General features: G+C 37.4%; 1 protein-coding gene across 1 annotated transcript; it reads right to left on the bottom strand.

The window, feature by feature from the left end:
* Positions 1 to 278: 278 nt before the first annotated feature.
* Positions 279 to 22,873, bottom strand: ccdc24 (coiled-coil domain containing 24). The gene is made up of 8 exons (XM_041277494.1): positions 22,654 to 22,873; positions 19,034 to 19,206; positions 13,158 to 13,310; positions 11,525 to 11,629; positions 4,660 to 4,714; positions 2,673 to 2,742; positions 1,248 to 1,344; positions 279 to 907 (listed from the first exon to the last, which is right to left on the bottom strand). Exons 1-8 carry the CDS (start codon positions 22,819 to 22,821, stop codon positions 289 to 291), a joined length of 1,440 nt encoding a protein of 479 aa, XP_041133428.1. The 5' UTR covers positions 22,822 to 22,873; the 3' UTR covers positions 279 to 288.
* Between the last annotated feature and the right edge of the window lie 1,363 nt (positions 22,874 to 24,236).

Genomic DNA, 24,236 nt, shown 5'->3' with positions numbered 1-24,236 from the left:
ATATCTACATGTCATTACAACGTTTTTTCATTGTACCTAATACGTGGCAACCTACAGTATGCCAGCCATTCAGCTACATAAACACTTTCCTTGTTTTGGTTAACATACAAACTTGATATATTAAAAAAACAAAACAAAACAAAACAAAAAAAAAAAACTGTAGAAGCCAACCACAATCACAAATTAGAAAAAATCTTATAATGTAGTTACATAGCAAGTACATTGTAAATAATTACAATTTTAATTACAAATATCCAAAAATACAGTGTTACCTGTTACTTGTAATACTCAAGTGCTGCCAGCAAGGCTGTCTGCATGGAGCAGTCGTACCCTTCTGGAGGCAGAGAGGGGTCTGCCAGCTGGCCTCCCAGCAGCTGGGGGGGTTGGTACAAAAGCTTTCACTGAAGTCTTAGAAGCTGGCTCTGTATCAAGTGTTAATATAAACCTTGATGGTAAAGCCTGTGTGATGTGTTTTGCGTTGGTGTCTAGAGTCAGAACTGAATGAAAACTGTGTCTCCTTTGCTGGGTGCCTGGGGGCTGGTCAGTTTCTATGCCTGATGGAGTCAGATTGCAGTACAATGCAGGATCAAAGCCTTTCCGATTGTCAGAGACAAGACACTTAACATGGCCTCCTGGTAAAACTGTTTGAGTTGGTTTCCAGACACACGTTCTAAACGGCGCCTCACCATGGCCACATGAAGATTTTAATGTCTGCATCGACTCCATAGCTTGGTGGAGGTGGCCAGCTCCTGAAGAGGGACTTGGCTGGCAAGTTGTTCTGTTAATAGCAATGCTTGGTGAGCCCTGTTTCTTTCGTGTGTGTGCTGTATAGTTCGGAAATGAAACAGGCGCTGAGAAGATTCTCTTTAAAACCTCAGCTGGTGGACCCTCTATTGGTTGAAGAGTCCTGTAAAGAGTAATCAGAACAGGCAGACTTTACAATGTACTCTGAAGCCAGTTCAAAATCCCTAGTGAAAATAAATTTTAATCTGGTCTCATTCCACTGCTACGTAATCTTGATTGCTTGGTGTTTTTTTTTTTTTTTTTGTTTGTTTTGTTTTTTTTTTTTAACCTAAAAATGCAAGAATAACCTGTAATACCCCAAACAGTATTCCTCTGCAACTAGGGAATATTTGTTTCCTTTAATTATTAAGGCTTTATGAAAACCTACTGTAGATAATACATGCAAATGAAAATATAGGAATTAATACAATAAATCAATTACAGTCCATGAAAACCTTGCATACCCGGACACTGTCTGCACAGATCTGCACAGTGGAGGAATCTGAGTACACACTCTGAGCTGAAGGTCCTGTTCAATTATTTTTCTTTCCTCTTTCAACTCTGAAGAGACAAGAGCATTGGGAAAACAGCAAAGGTTTACTAAACAAACAATTATTGCTTTTTATACCTATTAGCAACACAAACAAACCAGAATTGCTGAGCAAAGAAAGGGTGAAAGGGGAGTAATAAAAATATTCAAACTATAGCACAGTCTGGGCATCTACAGCCTATTTTCTATATAGGGCTGTTTAAATCATCACACAGTTGTCTCTCAATTATCACTATTTTTATTTTATTTTTTTTCTGGATAACCATCACCACAATCACTCAGAATTCTAACATCAACTGGTATGCCCTATTCATAAATTTTAATTAATGTTAGTTTTTTTTCTGGACAACTATGGCTAGTATTGATGCCAAAATGATGGGTAGTAATAGATATTTTTCCACCATGAAACAATTGTTCAAATGCACGCACTGAAGTTAAGAATAATTAATTTCAAACTGGAATGATTGCTCATCATGATGGTTGCATTATAATCCAATTTGAAGGCATTACGAATCAAATGAATGTTGACAGGCTGGCAGGTAGTTTCAAGGCCCTTAAACGCCTTAAAATGAATCCCATGAGCACGACTTTAAGAAATTATGGTATACTTCCATGATAAATTGCGTTATGCGGATTATAATAACTTCAGAGCTAAAAGTTTAATGCCAACTGGCACACATCTTAATAATGCATCCTGGATGGCGGTGATTTATTAATGCAGAGGAATGGCAGCGTGCTGAGGGTATTCTCACAATTTGATTTAATATCAAAACCCAAATACATGCAGTTAACAAAATCGTTTCTAATCAGGCATCAGGAGAATAAGTGTATTCTTAACATTTTTGTGTGAAAGACTTTGAAACCCACTGCTGCATTAAATGTTATGCAACAAAGAAAAACATTAACCATAAATATAATGTTTTATTCCAGAATTAATGATCCATTCGATTTTCTCATTTTATTAACCTCATTGCTGAACCCACTACAATGTGCAAATTTTGAAAATGGACCTTTGTGATTTCACAATGAGCCTCAAGGGGGCAGTCTTTTTACAACTATCAAAACGTTGAGTTACAAAAATAATTTTGGCAAATTAACACATTTTAATGCATTTATTAGAACTTCAGAAATTAAAAAAAGTACCGGTATGCATTTTATTTGAAAAAAAAAAAAAAGATAGCAAAAAGGGAGATCAACTTTAAATATTAATTTGGAACCTTTTTGTGACACATATCGTGTCTAGCTATGTCACATGTTCTGGCATTTAAAAAAAAAAAAAAGCATGAAACACCAATATCCTAACATACAAAAATAAAATGCAACAAAAGCAAAAATCTACCTGACATGGAAGGTTCTCGTCTCGTTTCTGTGACCTCTGCCCTGTATTGATGTTCACCTTCTACACACTCCTACAAAACAACAAACAACGAATGTATCAGTAATCAATGCTCTCCCGTCTGGTTGAGGTATAAAATCTATGCATACGCATGCGTTTACTGAACCCTTTAACCCTTCATATTTGGTTAACATTGCCCTGCTAACTGATTACTGTCTATACTATATCTTATTTCTGTTTTTTTTTTTTACATGTAAATGTTTCTAATAATACAAGGGAGTAAATTGTGAAAATGATGTGCCTTATGTAAAACCGCAGTAGGTAACTGAACTATAAACAATTACCACATTTAAAGGGAGCTGCAGTGTTGTGGATGTCAGAGGTTTATTTGGCAGCTCCAGCTCTTGTTTATTTATGTACTTCTTTGTCAGAGGTTTACATACTTTCCAGACTTCAGTCATTGGTTATGATTGCACCAAAAGCAATTTTTTCATTAGCCTGACTGCCTGGCTGATTCCTCTTAAAAACTAAAGGCTCTCTCTGAGCACAGTGGCTTAATGCACTGCATAACTATAGCTGTAGAAAGAGCATTGTGTTCCTACCAATCACATCTGAACAAATATTGTATTTTCTTTCTTGAATGTCTTTTATTTGAAAGACATTCAAAAGCAAAAAACCTGCATGTCCAAAACATGGTTAAATTTCCCCTCTGGGGGTGGGAACAACGAAACCTTGAAAACTAGAATACATCTGGGAAAGATCATAGGCAATATAGAAAAAGTGCTATACATGTTGATTTAGAAAACAGGGACATCTTCATGTGGCCATGGTGAGGCGCCATTTAGAACGTGTGTCTGGAAACCAACTCAAACAGTTTTACCAGGAGGCCATGTTAAGTGTCTTGTCTCCGACAATCGGAAAGGCTTTGATCCTGCATTGTACTGCAATCTGACTCCATCAGGCATAGAAACTGGCCAGCCCCCAGGCACCCAGCAAAGGAGACACAGTTTTCATTCAGTTCTGACATGATTTTAGTGTATCAGGAAAAGCCTTTGTGTTTCAGAGTCACATGATCATAGCAGGGTATTCTGTAGCCCTCTCAACTCCACTAGAAGTGGGAAGGGCTTGTTTTGTATTCATTCCATGTCGGCACCCTGCTGCCAGGATCAAGATGGTCACTGAAAAAGCTTTATATATTTCTGGCAGTATTTGAAAAGTAGACTATAAAATGAGTCAGTGATGTTTGCCCTGCTTTAAAAATCTCCGGAACACAGCAGGTGGAAAGCGTGCATAGGGACGATTGCAATTCAGTCCATATTTAACTTTCAAAATGTTTGAAAGGGGATACATTGTGTTTGGCTGCTCTGTTGGAAAATGGTATTCTCATTAGATACAGCACTAACATTAGTTTCAAGACAAATATATGAAGGGCTTTAATATCTTTGTGTCAACAGTGGGTGGAGAATTCTGCTTAAAATATCTTCTTATATAGTTTTTTTTTTTTTGGAAGAGGTTACAGAGATCATTTACTAGTCAGAGAAATTCAATGGTTACATGGTTTGCTTGTACAGATGTTGTCTATGTCTAAATAGGTCAGCGGTTTGCAACGCCAGGTTAAAACATCTTGCCATGGCTTGAAAGGGTTAAAGAAACTCAAGTTTAAAAATTACTGATCACTGTGCCAGATCCTTTCACTTAGAAACACTGTGCTTCACTGTAACATCACAGAACAGCACAGAGCCATACACAAGAGGAAAATGCTTCTGTGAGGGACTAGTGCACCATGAAACTGTGTTCGCTGTTTGACACCGCAAGTTTACACCCACAGATAACCACTACTACTACCACTATCACAACAAAGTACTCTCCACTAGCTCATAAACTCATCAAGTATGATCACTAGGTTTTAAAGCTACAGATTTTTGTATTTTTATTTATACTATATTTTGCTAAATCTAAATAGCTCCATCAAATAACTCCTTTATCTCACCTGTAAGAACTGGACATCATTTTCCAAAGTGTTGCATTCTTCCTGTAAGATAAACCTGTAATAAAAAATGTAAAAATAATGTATTCAAAACTTCATTTATAAACAAGAAAAGTGGGATACAGTTACATGATTAAAATGTTCCAATGTACAGTTTGTTGCCTGGTTTCAACGTGTCTGTTAGGTTCCAATGTGTCATGTTTCAGCAGCATACACATCATAAAAGACCATACAAGGTAAACGTGGACAATCACGTATAACACGTTTATACAAAACCATCAGAAATCAGCCATAAATTTAACAGGGATAAAAAGTGTATCTTTATTTTTTATTATTATTATTTAAAAAATTAGTAATTTACAAGAGCAATCACTTCTAAAAAATGCAGAATAAGATGGGTTATTGCCCAACAGCTAAGCCATTTGTTTGTAAATGGAGAGATGTGTGTCAGAATATAGGTCTGTTATCCACAGAGCAGGTACCATATTCCTCTACCGAGATGAAACTACAATGACATCTTGTGCACTGGAATATGACAGTTTCGCTCATCCCTATGATTGGATGGATGAATTCATGAGCTGTACCCAGTCACAATACAAGGAGCCAGGTGCATGGGTTAGGCAGAAACCATCATGCGCACCCTCTTATAGAAAATTATATTAGTGCTTTCATCCCTGTAGACAATACAAGCAGACTGGATACAAAGATGGCAAAATAAATCTGAAGAGCTAGAAAGTTTTTTATCAGAAGGACAAGACGAAATGTAGTTATTTAACTTGTTTGATAATTGTCTCTGGCCTGCTCGATTCAATAATCCAAAATGTCTCTGTATACTTTATTAGTTGGTGTGAACAGGATGGCTTTGCAGGGGTGATGTCAGACCAGAAATGCAGACTCCAAACAATGAGGAATGGTAGGTGAATCTGTGACGCTACGGCGTCCAGAGTTTTATTGTAAATAATAAAGAAAAAATGATTTAAACAAAACAAAAGACACGCAAAACAAAGGGCGCATTGGCCAAATAAAGAGACAGACAAAAATAGACGTGGATGAACCCAACAAACAAGTACCGTGCTGGCACGTCCACCATGCTGTAGCAATTGCTATTTTAATCAAACTCCTCTCTCTCACCCATTCTCTCCTTCCTGAACACACAACCCAGAGTGCGTGAAAACACTTAAAAAAGCTTTTATGCAGCTGTACCGAGACTCAATTGCTAATCAATCATTCAATTGGAGTCTCGGTACAATTGCATGTGAATTAATAAAAGTGCAATTCCCCGTGCTGACATATTTTACCTGCATGTGAAGTGCTGTGCAATCCTCGTGCCTAAATACATTTTAAACACTCGTGCTCGTAACCCATATTATATTCCATGTATTTTATAAATAAACATCAACATTAACACACCACATACAACACAAAACACTTAATAAACATAAAGGGACGGGACACTCCGCCACAGTTGGGCAGCTGCTGAACACATACCTAACCCACTTCTAGTATACTAATGCTGCCCTCAGAGTAATCCAGCCTCCATTTCATCCAATTCATGCTGGCCATACGGTTGTCAACTGATGAAAACCCTGCTAAACAAGCTAAGTTTATTATAGTTTTTGTTGTCTCCTGCCACAGTCATCCAACCACCAGTGTTAATAAAAACAAGTTTCATCCAATGAATCTAACATTACCAGTGCATTAAGGTCTGTTTTCCATTTCTTACAATAAGTGCTTTTGTTCCCTTTGAAGACAGAAGTGTTTTCCAGTCTATTCCCCTAAGAGTCTGGTTATTTCATTTACTGTTTGCATACCGCTCCAGGACTGGGAAGATCAGATATTCCAGATGGCGACTATTCGGGTTGGCGTACAGTTTACAGGAATCATGTGTAACCCTTTAGACACCAGGAGATTTTGTAGAAGGGTGCTGCTTTTTCATTTTATATTGTTTTGTTTGGTTAGCCTACGGTATTCTAGAACTTGAAGCTACTGCACTAACAGGTAACTATGATGTGATAGGTGTTACAGAAACATGGTTGTCTGAGAGTGATGGGGACGAATATAATATTTGTGGGTATACACTGTATAGGAAAGACAGGCAGGACAGAAGAGGAGGAGGGGTAGCGCTATACATAAGAAACAGTCTTGAAGCCCAGGTGTTAAACCTGGACAAAGAAAATAAAACCGAATCAATATGGGTCAGAATAACAGACAAAAATTAAAAGGGCATAATAATAGGAGCATGCTATAGACCGCCAGATTCAGAAGGTGAGCACAATAATCTGTTATACAATGACATTAGAAATGCGTGTAGCAAAGGAGAAGCCATACTAATGGGGGATTTCAACTTCCCCCAAATAAAATGGGAAAACCCGATGGGTAGCACGAAGGATGAAATAGAAATGGTGGAAATGACAAATGACTGCTTCCTAACACAATCTGTCAAGGCACCGACTAGAGGGGAGGCATGCCTTGATTTAGTCTTTTCAAATAACAAAGATAGAATAACTAAAACAGAGGTCAGAGAACCACTGGCAAACTCGGACCACAACATGGTCTCATTTGAAGTGTTTTTTAAAACCCCAAAAGTAATGACTAAAGCTAAGGTTTACAATTTTAGAAAAGCAAACTATGAAGGTATGAAACAGAGACTAACAGAAGTAGATTGGAGTAAAATAGAGAAAACACCCACAGAAGAAGGATGGTTGTTCTTCAAAAATGTAGTACTAGAGGCGCAAAACAATTACATCCCTAAAGTAGACAAATCTAAATGTAAAACTAAATTGCCAAAATGGTTTAATAGATCAATTAAAAAAAATATTCAGCGAAAAAAGGCACTTTACAGAGCATTAAAAAAGGACCAAAAAGAAAGTACGCAGAAAGAGTACACAGAACTGCAAATGCAAGTCAAAAAGGAAGTTAGAAAGGCCAAGAGAGAAATAGAAATTAACATTGCTAAGGGAGCTATTACAACAGCAAGCGAACATTCAAAGAGGACATTAAATGTTTAAGAGATACAAATGGCAAAATCGTAGATGAAGAAAAAAAAATAGCAAATATATTAAATGATTACTTTTCACAAGTTTTTACAAAGGAAGATACTGACAACATGCCCCACATGTCATCCAGTTCCTATCCAGTTTTAAATAACTTTAGCATAACTGAGGCAGAAGTGTTAAAGGGACTAGGAGCTCTTAAAATAAACAAATCCCCTGGGCCGGATGAGATCCTCCCAGTAGTACTCAAAGAAATGAAAGAAGTAATTTACAAACCGCTAACCAAGATCATGCAGCAGTCTCTTGACACAGGGGTGGTACCGACAGACTGGAAAATTGCAAACGTAATACCGATCCACAAAAAGGGAAACAAAACTGAACCAGGTAACTACAGACCAGTAAGCCTGACTTCTATTATATGCAAACTTATGGAAACTATAATAAGATCCAAAATGGAACAGGGTCCTGGGAGACAGTCAACATGGTTTTAGGAAAGGGAGATCGTGTCTAACTAACTTGCTTGATTTTTTTGAGGATGCAACATCGATAATGGATAATTGCAAAGCATATGACATGGTTTATTTAGATTTCCAGAAAGCTTTTGACAAAGTCCCGCACAAAAGATTAATTCTCAAACTGAACGCAGTTGGGATTCAAGGAAACACATGTACATGGATTAGGGAGTGGTTAACATGTAGAAAACAGAAAGTACTGATTAGAGGAAAAACCTCAGAATGGAGTGTGGTAACCAGCGGTGTACCACAGGGATCAGTATTAGGTCCTCTGCTATTCCTAATCTACATTAATGATTTAGATTCTGGTATAGTAAGCAAACTTGTTAAATTTGCAGACAACACAAAAGTAGGAGGAGTGGCAAACACTGTTGCAGCAGCAAAGGTCATTCAAAATGATCTAGACAAGATTCAGAACTGGGCAGACACATGGCAAATGACATTTAATAGAGAAAAGTGTAAGGTACTGCACGCAGGAAATAAAAATGTACATTATAAATATCATATGGGAGATACTGAAATTGGAGAAGGAATCTATGAAAAAGACCTAGGAGTTTTTGTTGACTCAGAAATGTCTTCATCTAGACAATGTGGGGAAGCTATAAAAAAGGCTAACAAGATGCTCGGATACATTGTGAAAAGTGTTGAATTTAAATCAAGGGAAGTAATGTTAAAACTGTACAATGCACTAATAAGACCTCATCTTGAATATTGTGTGCAGTTCTGGTCACCTCGCTATAAAAAAGATATTGCTGCTCTAGAAAGAGTGCAAAGAAGAGCGACCAGAATTATTCCGGGCTTAAAAGGCATGTCATATGCAGACAGGCTAAAAGAATTGAATCTGTTCAGTCTTGAACAAAGAAGACTACGTGGCGACCTAATTCAAGCATTCAAAATTCTAAAATGTATTGACAGTGTCGACCCAAGGGACTTTTTCAGCCTGAAAAAAGAAACAAGGACCAGGGGTCACAAATGGAGTTTAGACAAAGAAAATAGGAGACACTTTTTTTACACAGAGAATTGTGAGGGTCTGGAATCAACTCCCCAGTAATGTTGTTGAAGCTGACACCCTGGGATCCTTCAAGAAGCTGCTTGATGAGATTTTGGGATCAATAAGCTACTAACAACCAAACGAGCAAGATGGGCCAAATGGCCTCCTCTCGTTTGTAAACTTTCTTATGTTCTTATGTTCTTATGTGTAGATACTTTTTCAACTGAATGTTTGTTTGGTTCTGTATAGTGCATACTTCAGATAAAGAAATCTAAAAAGCGTGAATTTAGAGCTTGAGCCTTTCTTTTTTATATATACTGTATATATATTAAATTCTGATACTCATTAATAACTAAGTTTCATCGCAATAGAAAACGTACTGATAAGTGGCAAATGATGTATGCATTGCATATGACAGTTTCAAGAGTAAGTAGGTCAACACAACCTTAGCATATGAAATCAAATCTCATTAGAAATGTCCATGAACGGGTTCATCAAAATTGGACCTATTTTTGCAGGAATTTGCTTTAATTAGTACTCTCCTGCTAGCATTATAAAGTTATTAGAATTTTTTTGTCTTGGCACTCTGAAATTTTTATTCATAACCACAAATAAAGGCTGTTGGCAGTTCTTACCTCCCTCTGTTTGAGAGTAATTTGCTGATAAGATGTATTACAGGTTCCAGAGGTATCTTGTACCAGTACAAACTAGCCCAGTTGAACGATCTGGACTGATAGCCTTGCATTTTAGATGTTATTTTTGAAACACATTAAAGTGTACATTAAACAGGCTAAAAAATTAAACACTGTCAAAAACTGATGAACATCCAAGTTCAACCAACTAATTAAACATCAGTTATGTTTGTCTGTTTGTCTATCTATCTATCTAGCTTTTTATCCTATGCAGACAACTTAGGACAGAGAAACCAATGAAAAGCTAATCATTAGTTACAAACAATCTAGCAGAAAACTGAAACTGTCTAGAAACCCCCAGTTGGATTTACATTCTGTTTTTACAAAGCGGGTACCAGGTAGAGCTAATATAAAGAGAACAGAGCTATTCAGTTTTTATAGAAAGTGAGTCCAGGCAGAAAATAAATATTCTACGTGTTTCTTCCCCTGAATTGCCATCTTGTCTTATCAAACAATTTCAGAAAGTCATTATTAGGAATGTGTCTACTCAAAATGACCTCCTGTAATAAAATGTGGAGACAGTTTTCTGTAATTTACAACAGTACAACATTCTGTTGTCGTCCCCCCCACCAAGATATCTGTGTCAATCTGCCATCCCAGTTGACTGCATACATATGAAAACTGCACTTCAATGCTTCAGAGAACAAAGAAAATAGAATCTTTCAAACTTCCTGTTACCTCACCACTAAATTATGCCGTCTTTATGCTGTAGACCAAAGCCTGCTCCTGGAACATATGAAAACACTTTGTTTTGTGTGCAGCCTTCGGACAGTGTGTAAATAGAGGACATGCCCCCATTACTGATCATTACATAGCACACAAGCACAACCATATGGCAGGGATCAGATGCCACAATGCTGACAGCAGAAAGACTCTTAGTGTTAACAAATCACAATCGTGCCAGACCACTGCAGTTTACAGCAGAGGAATGTGGTCCAGCCTCTAAGGCAGTTTTGTCAGAAAACTGAAAATGGTTATACATTTTTATTCATTGGTTGGTTGGTGTGAAGTCAACACACTTGCTACCCAGCAGCCTTTCTGACTGATATGAAGTGTAGAATAATTATGAAATTACCATAACAAAATGAGCTGCTGTGCACAAACCTTAATGTGGTTATATGGCACAGTAAGTGAACAAATACAATTCAGATTTGAAAAATACAGCAATAATCGTTTTTAAAAAAAATTTAGTTGTTGCCATTGGATTTTACTCTGGTTTTCTCTCCCTTGGAATTCCCAACGTCCTCCAAAATGTGTTCCTTGCCAATCTGTCATTTTTTGCACTGTGGATTCACAGTGAAGCCACCAGACCTACAGAGCTGGAGGACAACACAGATCTGAATGGCTCTACTGCAGACCTGCAGGTGCTCTATCAGCCACAGGGGTTGCTGGTGTGTGGTGAACTGTTGACCTAATTCCTCCCTATCCGGTGGTGCTTGGCCAATTGTGTGCTGCCCCCTAGGAACCCCCGGTCACAATCAGCAATGACATAGCTTGGATTTGAACCTATGATCTCCAGGCTATGGGGCACATCCTGTACTCCACGCGGAGCGCCATTGCTGGATGCGCCACTCGGGAACCCCCTCCTAAACTATGTATGGCATATCAGGCCAAATGTTACAAAGCAAATAAGCTCGGATACTGTACATAAAGAATGAGGCTATATGCTTTATTACTTACTTCAGATGCGTCACAACTTCGTCAATCTGAACTACATTTAGCTTTTCCTTTATGGCGTCAATGTTATCCTCAACACTGGAGCTTGTTGAGAGGCTAGAAAAAGGCCTATTTGGGGGAAAAAAAAGAGTAATGAGATGACACAGATATATAACCTTAACATGCTGGTTAATTTAGACCAGACAGTCACTAGAGAAGTTAGGAGATACAAGTACCATAATAAACTCTAAATGTGCATATCTATACTTAAAAAAAGTGGTAATATTAAACTATTTACAGGCTTCAATATGCTGTTGTTTTACTTTGTGGCATTTAAAACATGTTTTGCCACAGATCATACAAAAAAGGAAACTTTGAAGAGAAGGTTATTTTTAAAAAGTAAAATATTCAAACCAAATTGAATGCACTGAAAGTGTCCTGCGTCAGGGGCGCTTAGCATCAAAGCCCTTTAGCATGGCGGACGAAGGGGAAGACAATGTGTCCTCAGCTAGAAAAGGCCTTGAGCACCCATATCAGCACTTAGGGATTAGAATAAGCCTACTTAAAACAGGAAAGGTGATTCAGTGCTCACTATTCTGGGGATTAATCCTGCACAGCGGAGCCCTATCAAAGTTTATTTTGATGGAAGGGAGAAAAAAGATGTTTTAAAAATCACTGTTTTTACGGCAAAGTTGAACTGCAAAATGAAACCTTTTTTTATTTTTTTTTATTTTATAAATTTAGCAACCAGTTGCTGGTGGGCGGTGAGCCGAGGACACCTTGGCCAACCCAAGCCCTCCACCCTGGGTGACACTCGGCCAACTGTGCGCCGCCCCTTGGGAGCTCTCGTCCACGGTTGGCATTGGAATATCCTGGACTCGAACTGGCGACCTCCAGGGTGCCTTTACAGGATGTGCCACTAGGGAGCGCCCCCCACCCCAACAATGAAACCTTTTGTTAAGGAATTCCTTTATAATCTGGCTCGCTTTAGCATTTTAATGCACGTTCAGCCTAGAACAGGTATTATTCCTTTTTAAACTAGTAATCCATACCAATTAACACAAGACACAGAGGGCATCACTTAATAGACAGCTGGCAATGACGACAGTAAAGTGACCCATTTAACAAAAGACAAGGTTACTTAGCATTTAGGTAATAATGAGGATATCGTGGTATTGCTTTTATGAAATAAATATACTTTATTGTACCGTACGTGGAAACATTTTGACCCACAGACAACCATATTAACAAAACAGTCCAAGCCGTGATTCAGGCAATAACTTTGTTGGCACCATAAAACATCCATTTAGTAAAACTGCATGACTCTCAAATGTATTAAATGCTGACTGGCAGTTTTGGTAATTGAATAATCAATAAATACAATCTGCAAAAGAACAGAAAACCTGGACGACCAGGCTGTAGACTCTTCCTACTTGTGCTTTTCCATCCTTGAGTCTTGTATATGATTTTCAAAAATCCAGGATATGGAGAAGTGCTTAAATACAAAATGCAGTTGTGCTGTGGGATGCTCTTACGATTTGAGCAACTTATCCAAGCTGAATGGTTAAAAATCAGTGAGAAAATTGTGAGCAAAGAGTTAAGCTGACAATCAACAGAAGGTGCAATACAGAGCACTTGTAACTGTTCTGATACTAACCGCTCTTCCCTTTTGCTGTTTGTTGTTTGGGGTCTGCTGTCACATGAACTCCTGCCACTGCCTGCTCTGCCCAGTCGACTGGCAGGCTTACTGCTGCCCATCACAAAGCTTACCACATGGGGGTTGTAGTTCATCAGTACTTTGTTTTCATCCCTGAATATTACAAACAAAAACATCAGTTAGACATGGATAATATTGGTAGCTAATGCTTATCTGAGGATTAAGCTACATCAGTCTGTTTGCAAAAGTTGGAAATACAGTCACCACCACTTACACCTTACAGGGTTATTTCGGGCAGCCGTTTATATCGGACAAACAGCGTTTGCCATTCCCATTGATTTCAATAACAAAGGCATCATTTATAACGTGCTGAGTATGCTGTACATTTCGGGGAAACCCAGCTGTTTGTATCTCGTTTTGTGCCAGTCACATAGATTTAAACAACACTGTTGAAATCACTCTTATTAATCCACAAATCAGCTGTTTTCACCTTGACGGTTTGCCATTCACATAGATTTCAATAAAAAAAATGCAGGACTTTGCTGTAGTAAAAAAGCTTGACAGCTCGACCAATCAGCTGTTTGCACCTTGTTACTAAGCAATTACCTCTGTACTGTACCTTGGCTATTTAATCCCTGTAAGGAGCGTCGGGTTTATTTAGTTGGAAAAAACAGCACTGACTGAAACAGCAAGCAAGCACGGCTGGAAAGAGAAAAGCGATGAGCATCAGCACAAAAATTCAGTGTAAATAAAAGGTCTCCGTTAGATGTGTGCTTGCTAAAGCATTCTTGGATCTGTTAGTCAGCAAACAATGGAACGTTGCTTCAAAGAACTGGGGACAATGTGGAAATGGACCTGATTGTGGTCTGGAGAAGGGGATGGGAGGACTCTGTAAATAATGTGTGTTTGTAAAAAAAATATCTGTTTTGGTGCTTGTGTGACTAGCGCTGAAAGACTGCCTGTGTGTGAGTGCGTCACTGAGGAGGGTGGGAGCAGGTCTAACAGTCGGAGATAGGAAGTGTTGAACCAAAGAGTGAAGAAGGGGGAGGGACTTGGTGTGTGTGTGTGGAGATGACAGTTTGGAAGAGAGAAGCAGGGTCTGGTGGCTGCGAGAACTGAGAAAGAGTTAAGAGAGGTTGAGTTTGTGAGTGAGAGGAGAGGAATGTGAGCCATTGTTCACTAAAAGCTAAAAAATAAAAATTAAATATAGTGGTTTCCTACTGGACACCCTGCAGCTCAACGCTACAGTATGTAAATAAATTCTGTTCTTCTGTGTAATGAGTGTCTTAATAAAGACTTTTACCGACATAGACGCTTCTTTGTTTTGATTACTGTACTGGTGATTGGGAGATATTTTGAATGTCAGGTTATTGTGTGGGAGTTTATACCCTCCACCGCTTGCTGTGGGTGAATTACATTAATACAAACACGCTCGTTCTAAGCGGTGGTGACTGTAAACATATTATACTGCATTCAGACAAGAAAATAGACTTTGAGTTTAACCACAAGATCCTTATGTGACTAATGTTATTTTTCAAAAGGACCTTGGGAGGACAACAGGAAAACACATGTTATTGGAGGTTTAACACAACCTCCCAAAATGGATAAATAAGAAAATTTGGTATTTGTGTAAGATAAGAGATAAATCATTCAACCCATTAAGACTGTTTCAGTACATCATTCACTCAGAGAGATATCTAAATCGCTTACTGATACAGCACTCACTAAGCATACCTTAGGGATGCTCAAACCTATGCAGCGTTTGAATCAAACCAAACTGTTGGAACCTTTATGAGGCTATTCTGCTTTTACAAGTGCTACATCAAATCAAGGTGTGCCCTTCCCCCTTCATAACCCACTTTTCCACATGCTGACAACTACAAATATTCCCTAACAGGCCAGTTTAATAAAATAAAGTTCAGTTTTGTCATCTGCTACCTCCACCCATAAAACTTTTGCTTGCAGTTGTACGAAGCTAATATGTTTATTTTCATTCCCTCCGATCCCCTCCCATCAATGGTCCCAATCTCTGTGGAAATCGTAAAATCAGATGCAAGACAAATTAAAATAGAAGCCAAAAACCTAGGAAACTGAATGGTATTATTCCCTTTAATTGTATGCCAAGTTTCTAGCCTTCTAGCCAAGATGGCGACTGAAAAAAAACCAGCTGTAGAAGGTTGAAATGGGGGATGGGGCCGAGTTGTGACGAGGGGGGTATGGAGAATTAACACGGAACATTCATTTGAACAAAACCTCACATCACTGCCTTGCCACATAGGCATTCATTTAGCAGTGTTGAATTGCCTTGAGAGAGAGAGTCACTGCTGTAACCAAGGTGAAGCATACGTATCTACTTTCAAATCCTTTCTTAACCTATTGCAGCAGGCCAAGGCTTATTATTTGGCAAGAATTGAAGGAGGCACCAATCCCAAAATACGTCAAATAAGCCACTTTTAATACAATAAATAAAAACTGATCCCAAAATAAAAAGGACAGTTGTGCAGGGTGTTGTTACAACTAAATTAAATTATGAGTCATCATATTGTTTAATCCCATAATGTGTCTGTCTAAGGTTGTAGTAAGGTTTAACAGAAAGATAGAGAAAAATAGATTTAGCAGCTAAATAACAGTAAAAAAAGATTGTGAAATGCCTTGAACAGTCTGTGAAAACAATTAAAACAAAGGGACAATAGTGTTAGACATGATTTAAATTAAAATCCATCCATAACTTCAAACTATAAGTAGCTTATGTTTCAATGTTCAGCTAACGCCTTAATCATTTTATAGCATAAATTTCAAATGAGGGCTTATTGACATATTACATTAGCTAATGCTTTTCTGGCATCTCCTGCTTTAAAAACATCTGCTGTGATCAAGGGGGCCTTGAAATCAAAACTCATGTGAACTAAGAACAGCTCAGTTAAAGCAGCTGTGCATCTACTGTCTTTTAAAATGTGAGAGCTGGTTTGTGTTATAAATGTGTCCATAATCTCCTAAATTATTTTCAGAAATAGTATTTGTATTAACTGTATGAATATGAATACTAATTTCCCAAATTGAAATAGGGTTTATACACTTTACCAACCAATGTAGATATAGTAAGTGTTATAAATCAAAACACTGATCCCTCTAAAGTCATTTTCATTCAAAAATGAAAACATAAATATAAAGAGCTTTATTAGAGTAATTACTTAGATGAAGTTCTGCTTCTGCTTACCAACGTGACATCATTTGGAACAAACAGATTGGCATTGGGCATGTTCTCCTGGTATTGCATAAGTACAGTTGCAGATCAAGTCAAAACAACAATTCTGCACTTGTACCCTGATAGCGGTAATGCAGTCTTTTGTACAGACTGCCTTTTGTAGATTCTGCTTTGTAAGCTTTGTAAATTTCCTCTTAATGGCAATTACGTGTGGCAAATTTACAGATTTTTAACTCTGCATCTACACTACAATAAAACACAGAGACAAAAGCATTAAGGATCACACAAGTGTAGACACGATCAATACCACGGTTTGTGGTTTCAAATGAGATGTAAAAACACATGCCTAGTTTTCGGCTGCTAAAGATCCAACCATTTAAAACAGGTCTGTTGTTGATCTGACTAATCTGCAGTGCATACAGAAAAGGTTTAGCTGAAAAATGAATATGGCGTTTTCACACAGAAAAGAATTGTTCTCAAAAGTTACCATGCAGATAATAGTTGAGACAGGTATTAAAAAATGAAATACCATATTAACATTCCCCAATTGTATGCTCCTGGTTTTACTGACAGATAGACATTTTACTGTGGTACAACACATCCCTAAAAAAAATAAACAACACAAACTCCTCAGAACCACTAAGCCGCTGCGTAGTTTTAAAAATAAGTTTAAGACAGTGCAGGAGCTTAAAATCATTTACAAGTTCTTTAATTGCATCAAGACTAAAACGTCCTGCTATAGTGTGGATTAGCAAAAGTAAATGCAAAACGTTGGAATAAAATGAAAGTGAAATTATTGGGATTTGGCTCAATGCAGATCAGCTGATTTTGACTTTTAACTACAACATCAAAGCAAAGGGATAAAGTGGTAAGATTGAGTATATTTCAAAGAAAGCCTCAAACACAACAATACTGTGCTCCCTCTTTATAACGCTGTAGTCAGGACTCGGCAGGCATAGGGAAGAGACCGTACAATTTGTGTTACACCTTGACCATACTGCCTTATAACTTGTTCTCATGTATAACTTATTCTGCTTATCACCTGCTCTTCCGTCTTATAACGAGAGAGCAATGTAACACTGCAAATGCAGATCTACAAATTCACAAATTATAGAATGACCAAAGCACACAGGGACTGCAATGTTAAAAAAAGAGCCAGGAACAGTCTGCCAAACATCCATACAAACCTTGTAGTGTTATGCATGGTGGATAAATGGAGCAGTCTGTGCCAAGATGTACTGTATTATCATAGTTCCTTATGGGATTTCTAAAGCCACACACTTTAAACAGAGCACAACAACAATGAATTCCCTTCAGTAAGTGATCATTGGATCATCCACATTTTATTGGGTGGTCACCCAGTACCTGCATTTTTCTTATCAAATATTTTTTAAGAAGTGTAAAAGTGCATAATAGTCGCTGTTCCTGTTACAGCAACAAAGGGTTAAAAACAAAACAACTGCATACTTTTGAAAGTCCAGTGAGTTGCTATGAAAAGACCACCCTCCTGACAAACAAGGTTTCTACTGTACCTGGAAAGAAGTACTTCTATGGGAAGAAACTAGGCACAGTGATAGTAGTCTACTGTTTAAAGATTACATTGGAGGACGCCAAGTGTCCCTAAACACCAACTGACAGATCCTGAGGGGCATAACAAACAAGCTTACATTTAAGGTACAATATCATATTGTCAATGTTACTCTTGACTGATCAGCTTTGATCTTTGCTGCAGGGAAAAACAAATGCTTTTGTCTAAATCCAGGCTGAGTGATATAGGATAACCCTGGCAGACTTTCTCACTGGTCTTTGAAAAAGAGACTATGCAATTATCTCAAAATTTCATTGCAAATAAAAAAAGAAGGAGTTATTTTGATAGTAAAATACCAGCTTTGACTATAACTTAGTAATGTACTTTGCTATAATATGAGATAAGGCTGTGATTATGATTCTATATAGCTAACAAAGATGAAAAATGTTGTTTTGTCAGTCCTGAATTTCCATTTAGTCTAGCAGTTCTGGAGTGCCTGTTAACTGAAGGGAAATGTTACAACACAGTTAAAACTGCTTAATAACCACTAGAGCTAAAGGATCAGATACAATTATTCTATTCAGGTTTTTAATACAGCATTTGTATTATCATATACTGTATGCAGTAATTTTTTATATATAAATCCGATAATAACGAATTTACACATGTGAATGGAGCAGAACTATACTTCTAACAAAGGCTATGCAACATATAGGAATTTATAGTCATGCTATTCAATGGTAGTTATAACTAACTGTGCCACCAGAATATTATATGTCAGCATGAACTGTAACTGAACCGAGTTGTGCTATTTTCTAAACTTACACAGAGCATGGAAAGTTTGTCCAACCAGCAACATGTCAATAAAACAAATATTAACCAACTAAGGGATGTTAATACATTTTGAATGTGGTCGTGATAGAAATGTAGGAGGAATGTGCAGGGTGGCAAGATAACACAAGGAGAATTCTCAATGAATTTCTCAATGAAATTCAACCCAAATGGAATGAACTTGTAGTTGTATCCTGGCAAAGCCCCCACACCCCCACACCACACCACACCACACCACCCCACCCCCACACAAGCAAATATTGGGCCTTAGTAAAGATCATCCTGCTAAAGAAACTTCTGAGCACATATTACCTGCCCTCTTTTCCAGCTTTTTCACGGATGTTGAGCAGCAACAGGTGAATCTCCTGTTTGAGCATTTCTTTTATGGCAGGGGGGTCAGCTAAGACTGGCCGGGAGATTTGAGTCTGAGATTGGCTGAAACTTTTAGACTGCATGTCTCGGCTGATTCCCAGCCATGTCTCCACCTATGACAACAAAGGAAACATAAACACATGGATGGTAGTAAGATGTACACAATACAGGCAAAGTATATTACAATCATTATAATTTCCAATACACAGGGCACATGCAATTTTTTATTATATGTACGTACTGAATATAATATACAACAACCAAAATCATTATTTGCCCACAAAAATCAGAAGTGTCCCTTGCTTTAGCTGATTGCAGTTCTGAAACTTTTGCAACAATTTGAATGAAGCTTTTTTTTTTTTTTTTTTTTTTTTTAAAGTATTGCCACCAGGAGGCAGTGTTCCATATCTAGGAAAGAGAACCATATATTGTGATACGTGCAGGTGGGAAGGACTGTTCTTGATTGATTGCTTCTCAATCCATGTTGCTTCTGGTAATACCAAAGCTAGGGACATTAATTTCAGTGAACTTCATTGGTTACAAAAAAAAGGATGAGGAAAACAAAAAAGAAAAGGCTACATAAATAAAGGGGAGGCATTTTTTAAAAAAATGAATGCAATCCAATGGAATAGTATCAGCATGGCAGCTATTCTCATGTAAATCATTATGATTTGTGGCCAAAATGGCAAACTATTATCAAAGCATATTTTAAAATACTAGCTGCTGCTGCAATCACACAATCAGCATGCAAGGTATATAATTGTGCAAAACCTCAGACATGGTCAGGGTCTTGAGATCTGGAGTCCATTATCACTGTCTCCACCTAAGCACCCGAGAATAATTTAAGTGCAGATAGAGGGCTTGAGGCAACATCAAATGTACCAGCTGGACCAGGGAAAAGTAACCCTACTGTTATCTGTATTTTCAGCTTATGCTGTGTTCACTCAGCACTTTAAAACACATCTATTGAGTCATAATTGAGAATGTGTAAGCTTGTTGCTTTTCAAGTAAATATTTAATTTATACCATTGGCAATTTCTTCTTTGACCCTGGATATTGTCTGTTACTATTTTGTGTATGTCCATTACATGAAATCCAAATAAAAATCAATTTTAATTCCAGGTTGTAAGGCAACAAAATAGGAAAAATGCCAAGGGGGGTCAATACTTTCGCAAGCCACTATATTTAACACAAAATCAGTATCTTGTGATGACCTATTTGTGGCACTATAGTTTTGGTTAGGCTTAATGATGATTAAGACCATTGGTTTTTAATACAGAATCTGCTGTATTCTTTTAATTATCTATAATCTATTTAATAATCTATCTTAACACAGCACAGAAAGATATAAAACCAAATATGATTTTTACTCCTTGTTTTTTACAGCATTAAAAAAACACCTCTACCAGATTGGTACTCACAGGGGGACACTATCCAAAAATAAGTATTGCACCAACTGGGTCACCAATATCAACATAGACCTTTAAGGAGGTCTGGGTCAGTGTGGCATTTAATAAAACAGAACTGAAGAACCACTGTATGTAGAAAGTGCTGTATATAAATAAAGTTCAAAAAAGTTATTTTGCTACAGTCCAATGGAAAGAGGACACTGGTGTTCCCATACCCTGGTAGCCATAAATTGAGACCAGCAGGAATCTAGTTTAATGCAGGTCATGACCTTGCCAGACCAGTATGTGTAGGACTACTGTATGCGCCATACTGTTCAGGTTTGGCACCGAAGGAAGTTATTCTTTATGGGGAGTCTTAAAGAAAAATAGTGCAAGTTATACTAAAACTCAAATCTTGGGCAGTTAGAGGTGCTTTGGGCTGTAGGGTTGTGAATCCCAACACAGTAATAGTACCTCAAGTATTGTCTTCCTACGTGAGCCATTGCAGCTACAACACTTTTCTCTCCATCAGTTTCCTTCACTACACCTGGACCATGTTACAAACAATTTAATAAATATATTGAGCTTGAATAACAAAGTGCCTGTACTGTAAAGGGAAATTATACTCAACATAGCAAGCCTCTTCCCATCGCTTACTGACAATATGTCAACCACATTACTGGTACTGGACATTGTAGAAATTTTGCATTAACATTAAAAAAAAAAGAAAAAACTTAATGAATTTGCATCTAAAAGTCTACCAGCTGATCCACCAGTGAGACCAGTGGCAATACCCCATTGGCTGAAGTATACATTCCCCATTTGACTTAAGGTGTTATGGATAAATCTAATTGAAGGACTTACATATTAATTTGGTCACAGATTCAATGCATGCTGTTTATATATTTAAAAATATATTGAAGCTCAGTGCTTGTTTAGTTTAAAGTCAACACTATTTACTCAAGACTGAATGATAATTCATAACAAAACCAGGGGTACTTATCTCACTGATACCTTTAAGTCTGATTTAACAGTTAACTGCTAGGAATAACTTACATATAGCCTATTTTTGAACTACGATACATGTTTACCCTTTGAAGTGGGTAACTTCATGGTCTATATTTTGTTTACCAGTTTATCAGAGACAGGAGAGCATATGTTTAAGATAACTATTGTTTAAACCCCCCATTAATGTATATGAGGGAGAAAAAGTGTGCTTTTACTCTGGCAAGATCAATCCCCTTTCTTCAACAGTAACAAAACCATGTCTTCTTTTGATAAAAAGCTAAAGCCTCCAATCTATGTGACCAAAACCAAATTCTAACCCAGACCAGGGGTGAAATAAATGAACCTACTGTTGCCATCAGTTTCAAGCAAAGCATGCATAGCTCTACTCCTTAAATCAAGGAGGATCAATTTCAGTCTTGCACAGCCATTCCACTCCCGGTTTAACAATTTCAATAAAACAGTGTAGAAGAACGTGGTTGAAACTAATCCCTAGACTTTGAATAACACTTCCCTTGATACTTCTGACACTACATTGTCCTGTACCAAAATTACATACAATACTAAGAAAGCACTTCTGTTCTGTATTTGATGAACAAAGGTACAGGTTCACGTCAATCGTTAGAAACGTTAGAAATTATGTAGCACGTTTTCTTTATATTTTTTGACAAAAAAAAAAAAAAAAAACACTGTTTCCTGAGTAGTCAAATAAACCCTTTTTCAACCTGTGGTTCTTTCATGATGACTGGTAAGCCATTCCAAAACAAACAGCTAATGTGGGCTTGGCACTCCGTGAGGAAGGCATAATGCCAGGATGCCAAGTATTCTTTAAAATATAACCACATGGGAAACAATATATCCAGCCACTGCTTCTTGTGAATAGCATCCATTCACATACAGCAAAGGTGATATGCTAACCCCAAAGTATTGATGCATCTGTGGTGGAAGATTATTATTACTTATTTATTTGGCCTTTAGAGATGTAATGTCATGCTTGTTAAACACTCTGGCCTGCTTGGAAAGATGTAGTGGAATGACAATTCCCGACCTGTAGTACAGGAACATATCATATCTAGGAGAAATCTCATCATTTATGGAAGAAAATCTGAAAACATCTGTAAAAACAAAAATATACAAAGCATCGCGAATCTCCCTTGTCTCCCCTACCTCTTTGTGCATCTCCAAGCTCAGGTCAACCAGCGTTTCTCCCAAAATGCTTTTTATTTCTGGAAGTTCAGCTAAAGGTACGTACTCCTCTACCAGTTTCCATAACGACTGTGGGGGCTCATAGTCCTTCAGGAATCCACTATCCCCATCATCAGGTACACAAGCCATGAACAGCCTCTGCAGACTCAGCTTGTCAGGGACTTGCTATAAAGATTAATAAGAAAACCTGAAAGGGCAATAAAATTAAAGTTACTGCCCCATGCAATATACAACACAATTAACATGTTAATAGGTTTGCAACAGTAAAAGGAAATCTGAAGAAGAAATAGAACTTTAAAAAAAATAATAATAATAATTTAACCCTGGCAGTTTTTCATGATCATCAAAAGTCATTCTCTACTTCCTTCTGATTCAAACACTTTTCAGAGCAATTTATTGTGTTTGTATTTTAAAATGAATTTTAAAAAAGCAACACATGAAAGGGTTAGCAAGCGTTGAAACGGCAGATTACTGCTGTTTAAAATCAAAATCAAAATAAAGCTACATATATACTATAACCAATGTAGTAACACAACTAGCAATGCAACAGGAAATTCATGTTTAAAACAACACTCCCACGGGACAGTTGTTTTTGTTTGTACTAACGATGTGGGTACAGTAACTACGGTACCTTTAAGTAGATTTAAGTCAAGTTAAAAACGTACTTTTTATGCTTCAGTCAAACTTTTCACAGAAGCTCAAAAACACACCGAACTAAATACTGTTGGCCATTTATTTAGGCAATGTTAGGAATTTATTCACCATAGGATTACATTAAAATGTTCTTATTTTCTAATTTAGAAATCGACTCACCGAAAATTTCAACCTGCCCATGCAACATTTGTTTCCTGTAACCAGTGTAAACATTCCTGTCTCCAGGGGAAAATATCGCGAGATCGGCAACCTGGTGGATTTCTTAAAGGGCCAGCTCATCCTGTCAAATTGCAGAGTGACACAAGAAGCTGCACGGACAGACGCCCCCTCCCTGCCCCCGTTACTAACCTCTATTATTTGTTATTATATTTTCTTTTTATTTTATGTTATCCAGCAGGTGCTGGTTGGACCCTGTACAGTACTAACATAGTAGTTACACGAAAAACTACCACTGAAACCAATTAAAGAAATTACATTTGCAATGCCCCATCTGAATAAAAATCATTTGCACTGCATGCAGTCCAGGTGTAATTAATCTGGCAGTGTTAGCATCCCAGCTCATACTTAAGACATGTTTCAACATTATTATTATTATTATTATTATTATTATTATTATTATTATTATTATTATTATTATTATTATTATTCTATGCTTCATACATAACATGATAAATGAAGTCTCAAGTTTTCAACAGAAAAACACATTGCTATTTCATGTGGCGCCAGTAAATACTGTACAGACTACAGATAGAGCTGTATTTAAACCACTGGAAGGACGCTGACAGAAATAAGAAGCTACTATGTGTAACCAACCACGTAAAAAACAGCAAGTTATTTAAACATGGACTGTGGACAACTCCCTCCGGGTTTGGATGTAGACAATCACGTGA

The sequence above is a fragment of the Polyodon spathula genome, chromosome 18 (assembly GCF_017654505.1).
Source record: "Polyodon spathula isolate WHYD16114869_AA chromosome 18, ASM1765450v1, whole genome shotgun sequence".
Taxonomy (NCBI): Eukaryota; Metazoa; Chordata; class Actinopteri; order Acipenseriformes; family Polyodontidae; genus Polyodon; species Polyodon spathula.
Note: the sequence above shows the minus strand (reverse complement) of the source record. Positions and strands in the feature narration are given on the sequence as shown.

Bases quoted from the DNA above. Each gene is read 5' to 3' on its own strand.
- ccdc24 (XM_041277494.1), bottom strand. From the start codon at position 22,821: ATGGCTTGTGTACCTGATGATGGGGATAGTGGATTCCTGAAGGACTAT. The intron at 11,630-13,157 runs GTTAGTATCAGA...TCCCCCAAATAG, and splicing joins AACAGCAAAAGGGAAGAGCG to GCCTTTTTCTAGCCTCTCAA. The intron at 1,345-2,672 runs GTAGATTTTTGC...TTGTCTCTTCAG, and splicing joins ACGAGAACCTTCCATGTCAG to AGTTGAAAGAGGAAAGAAAA.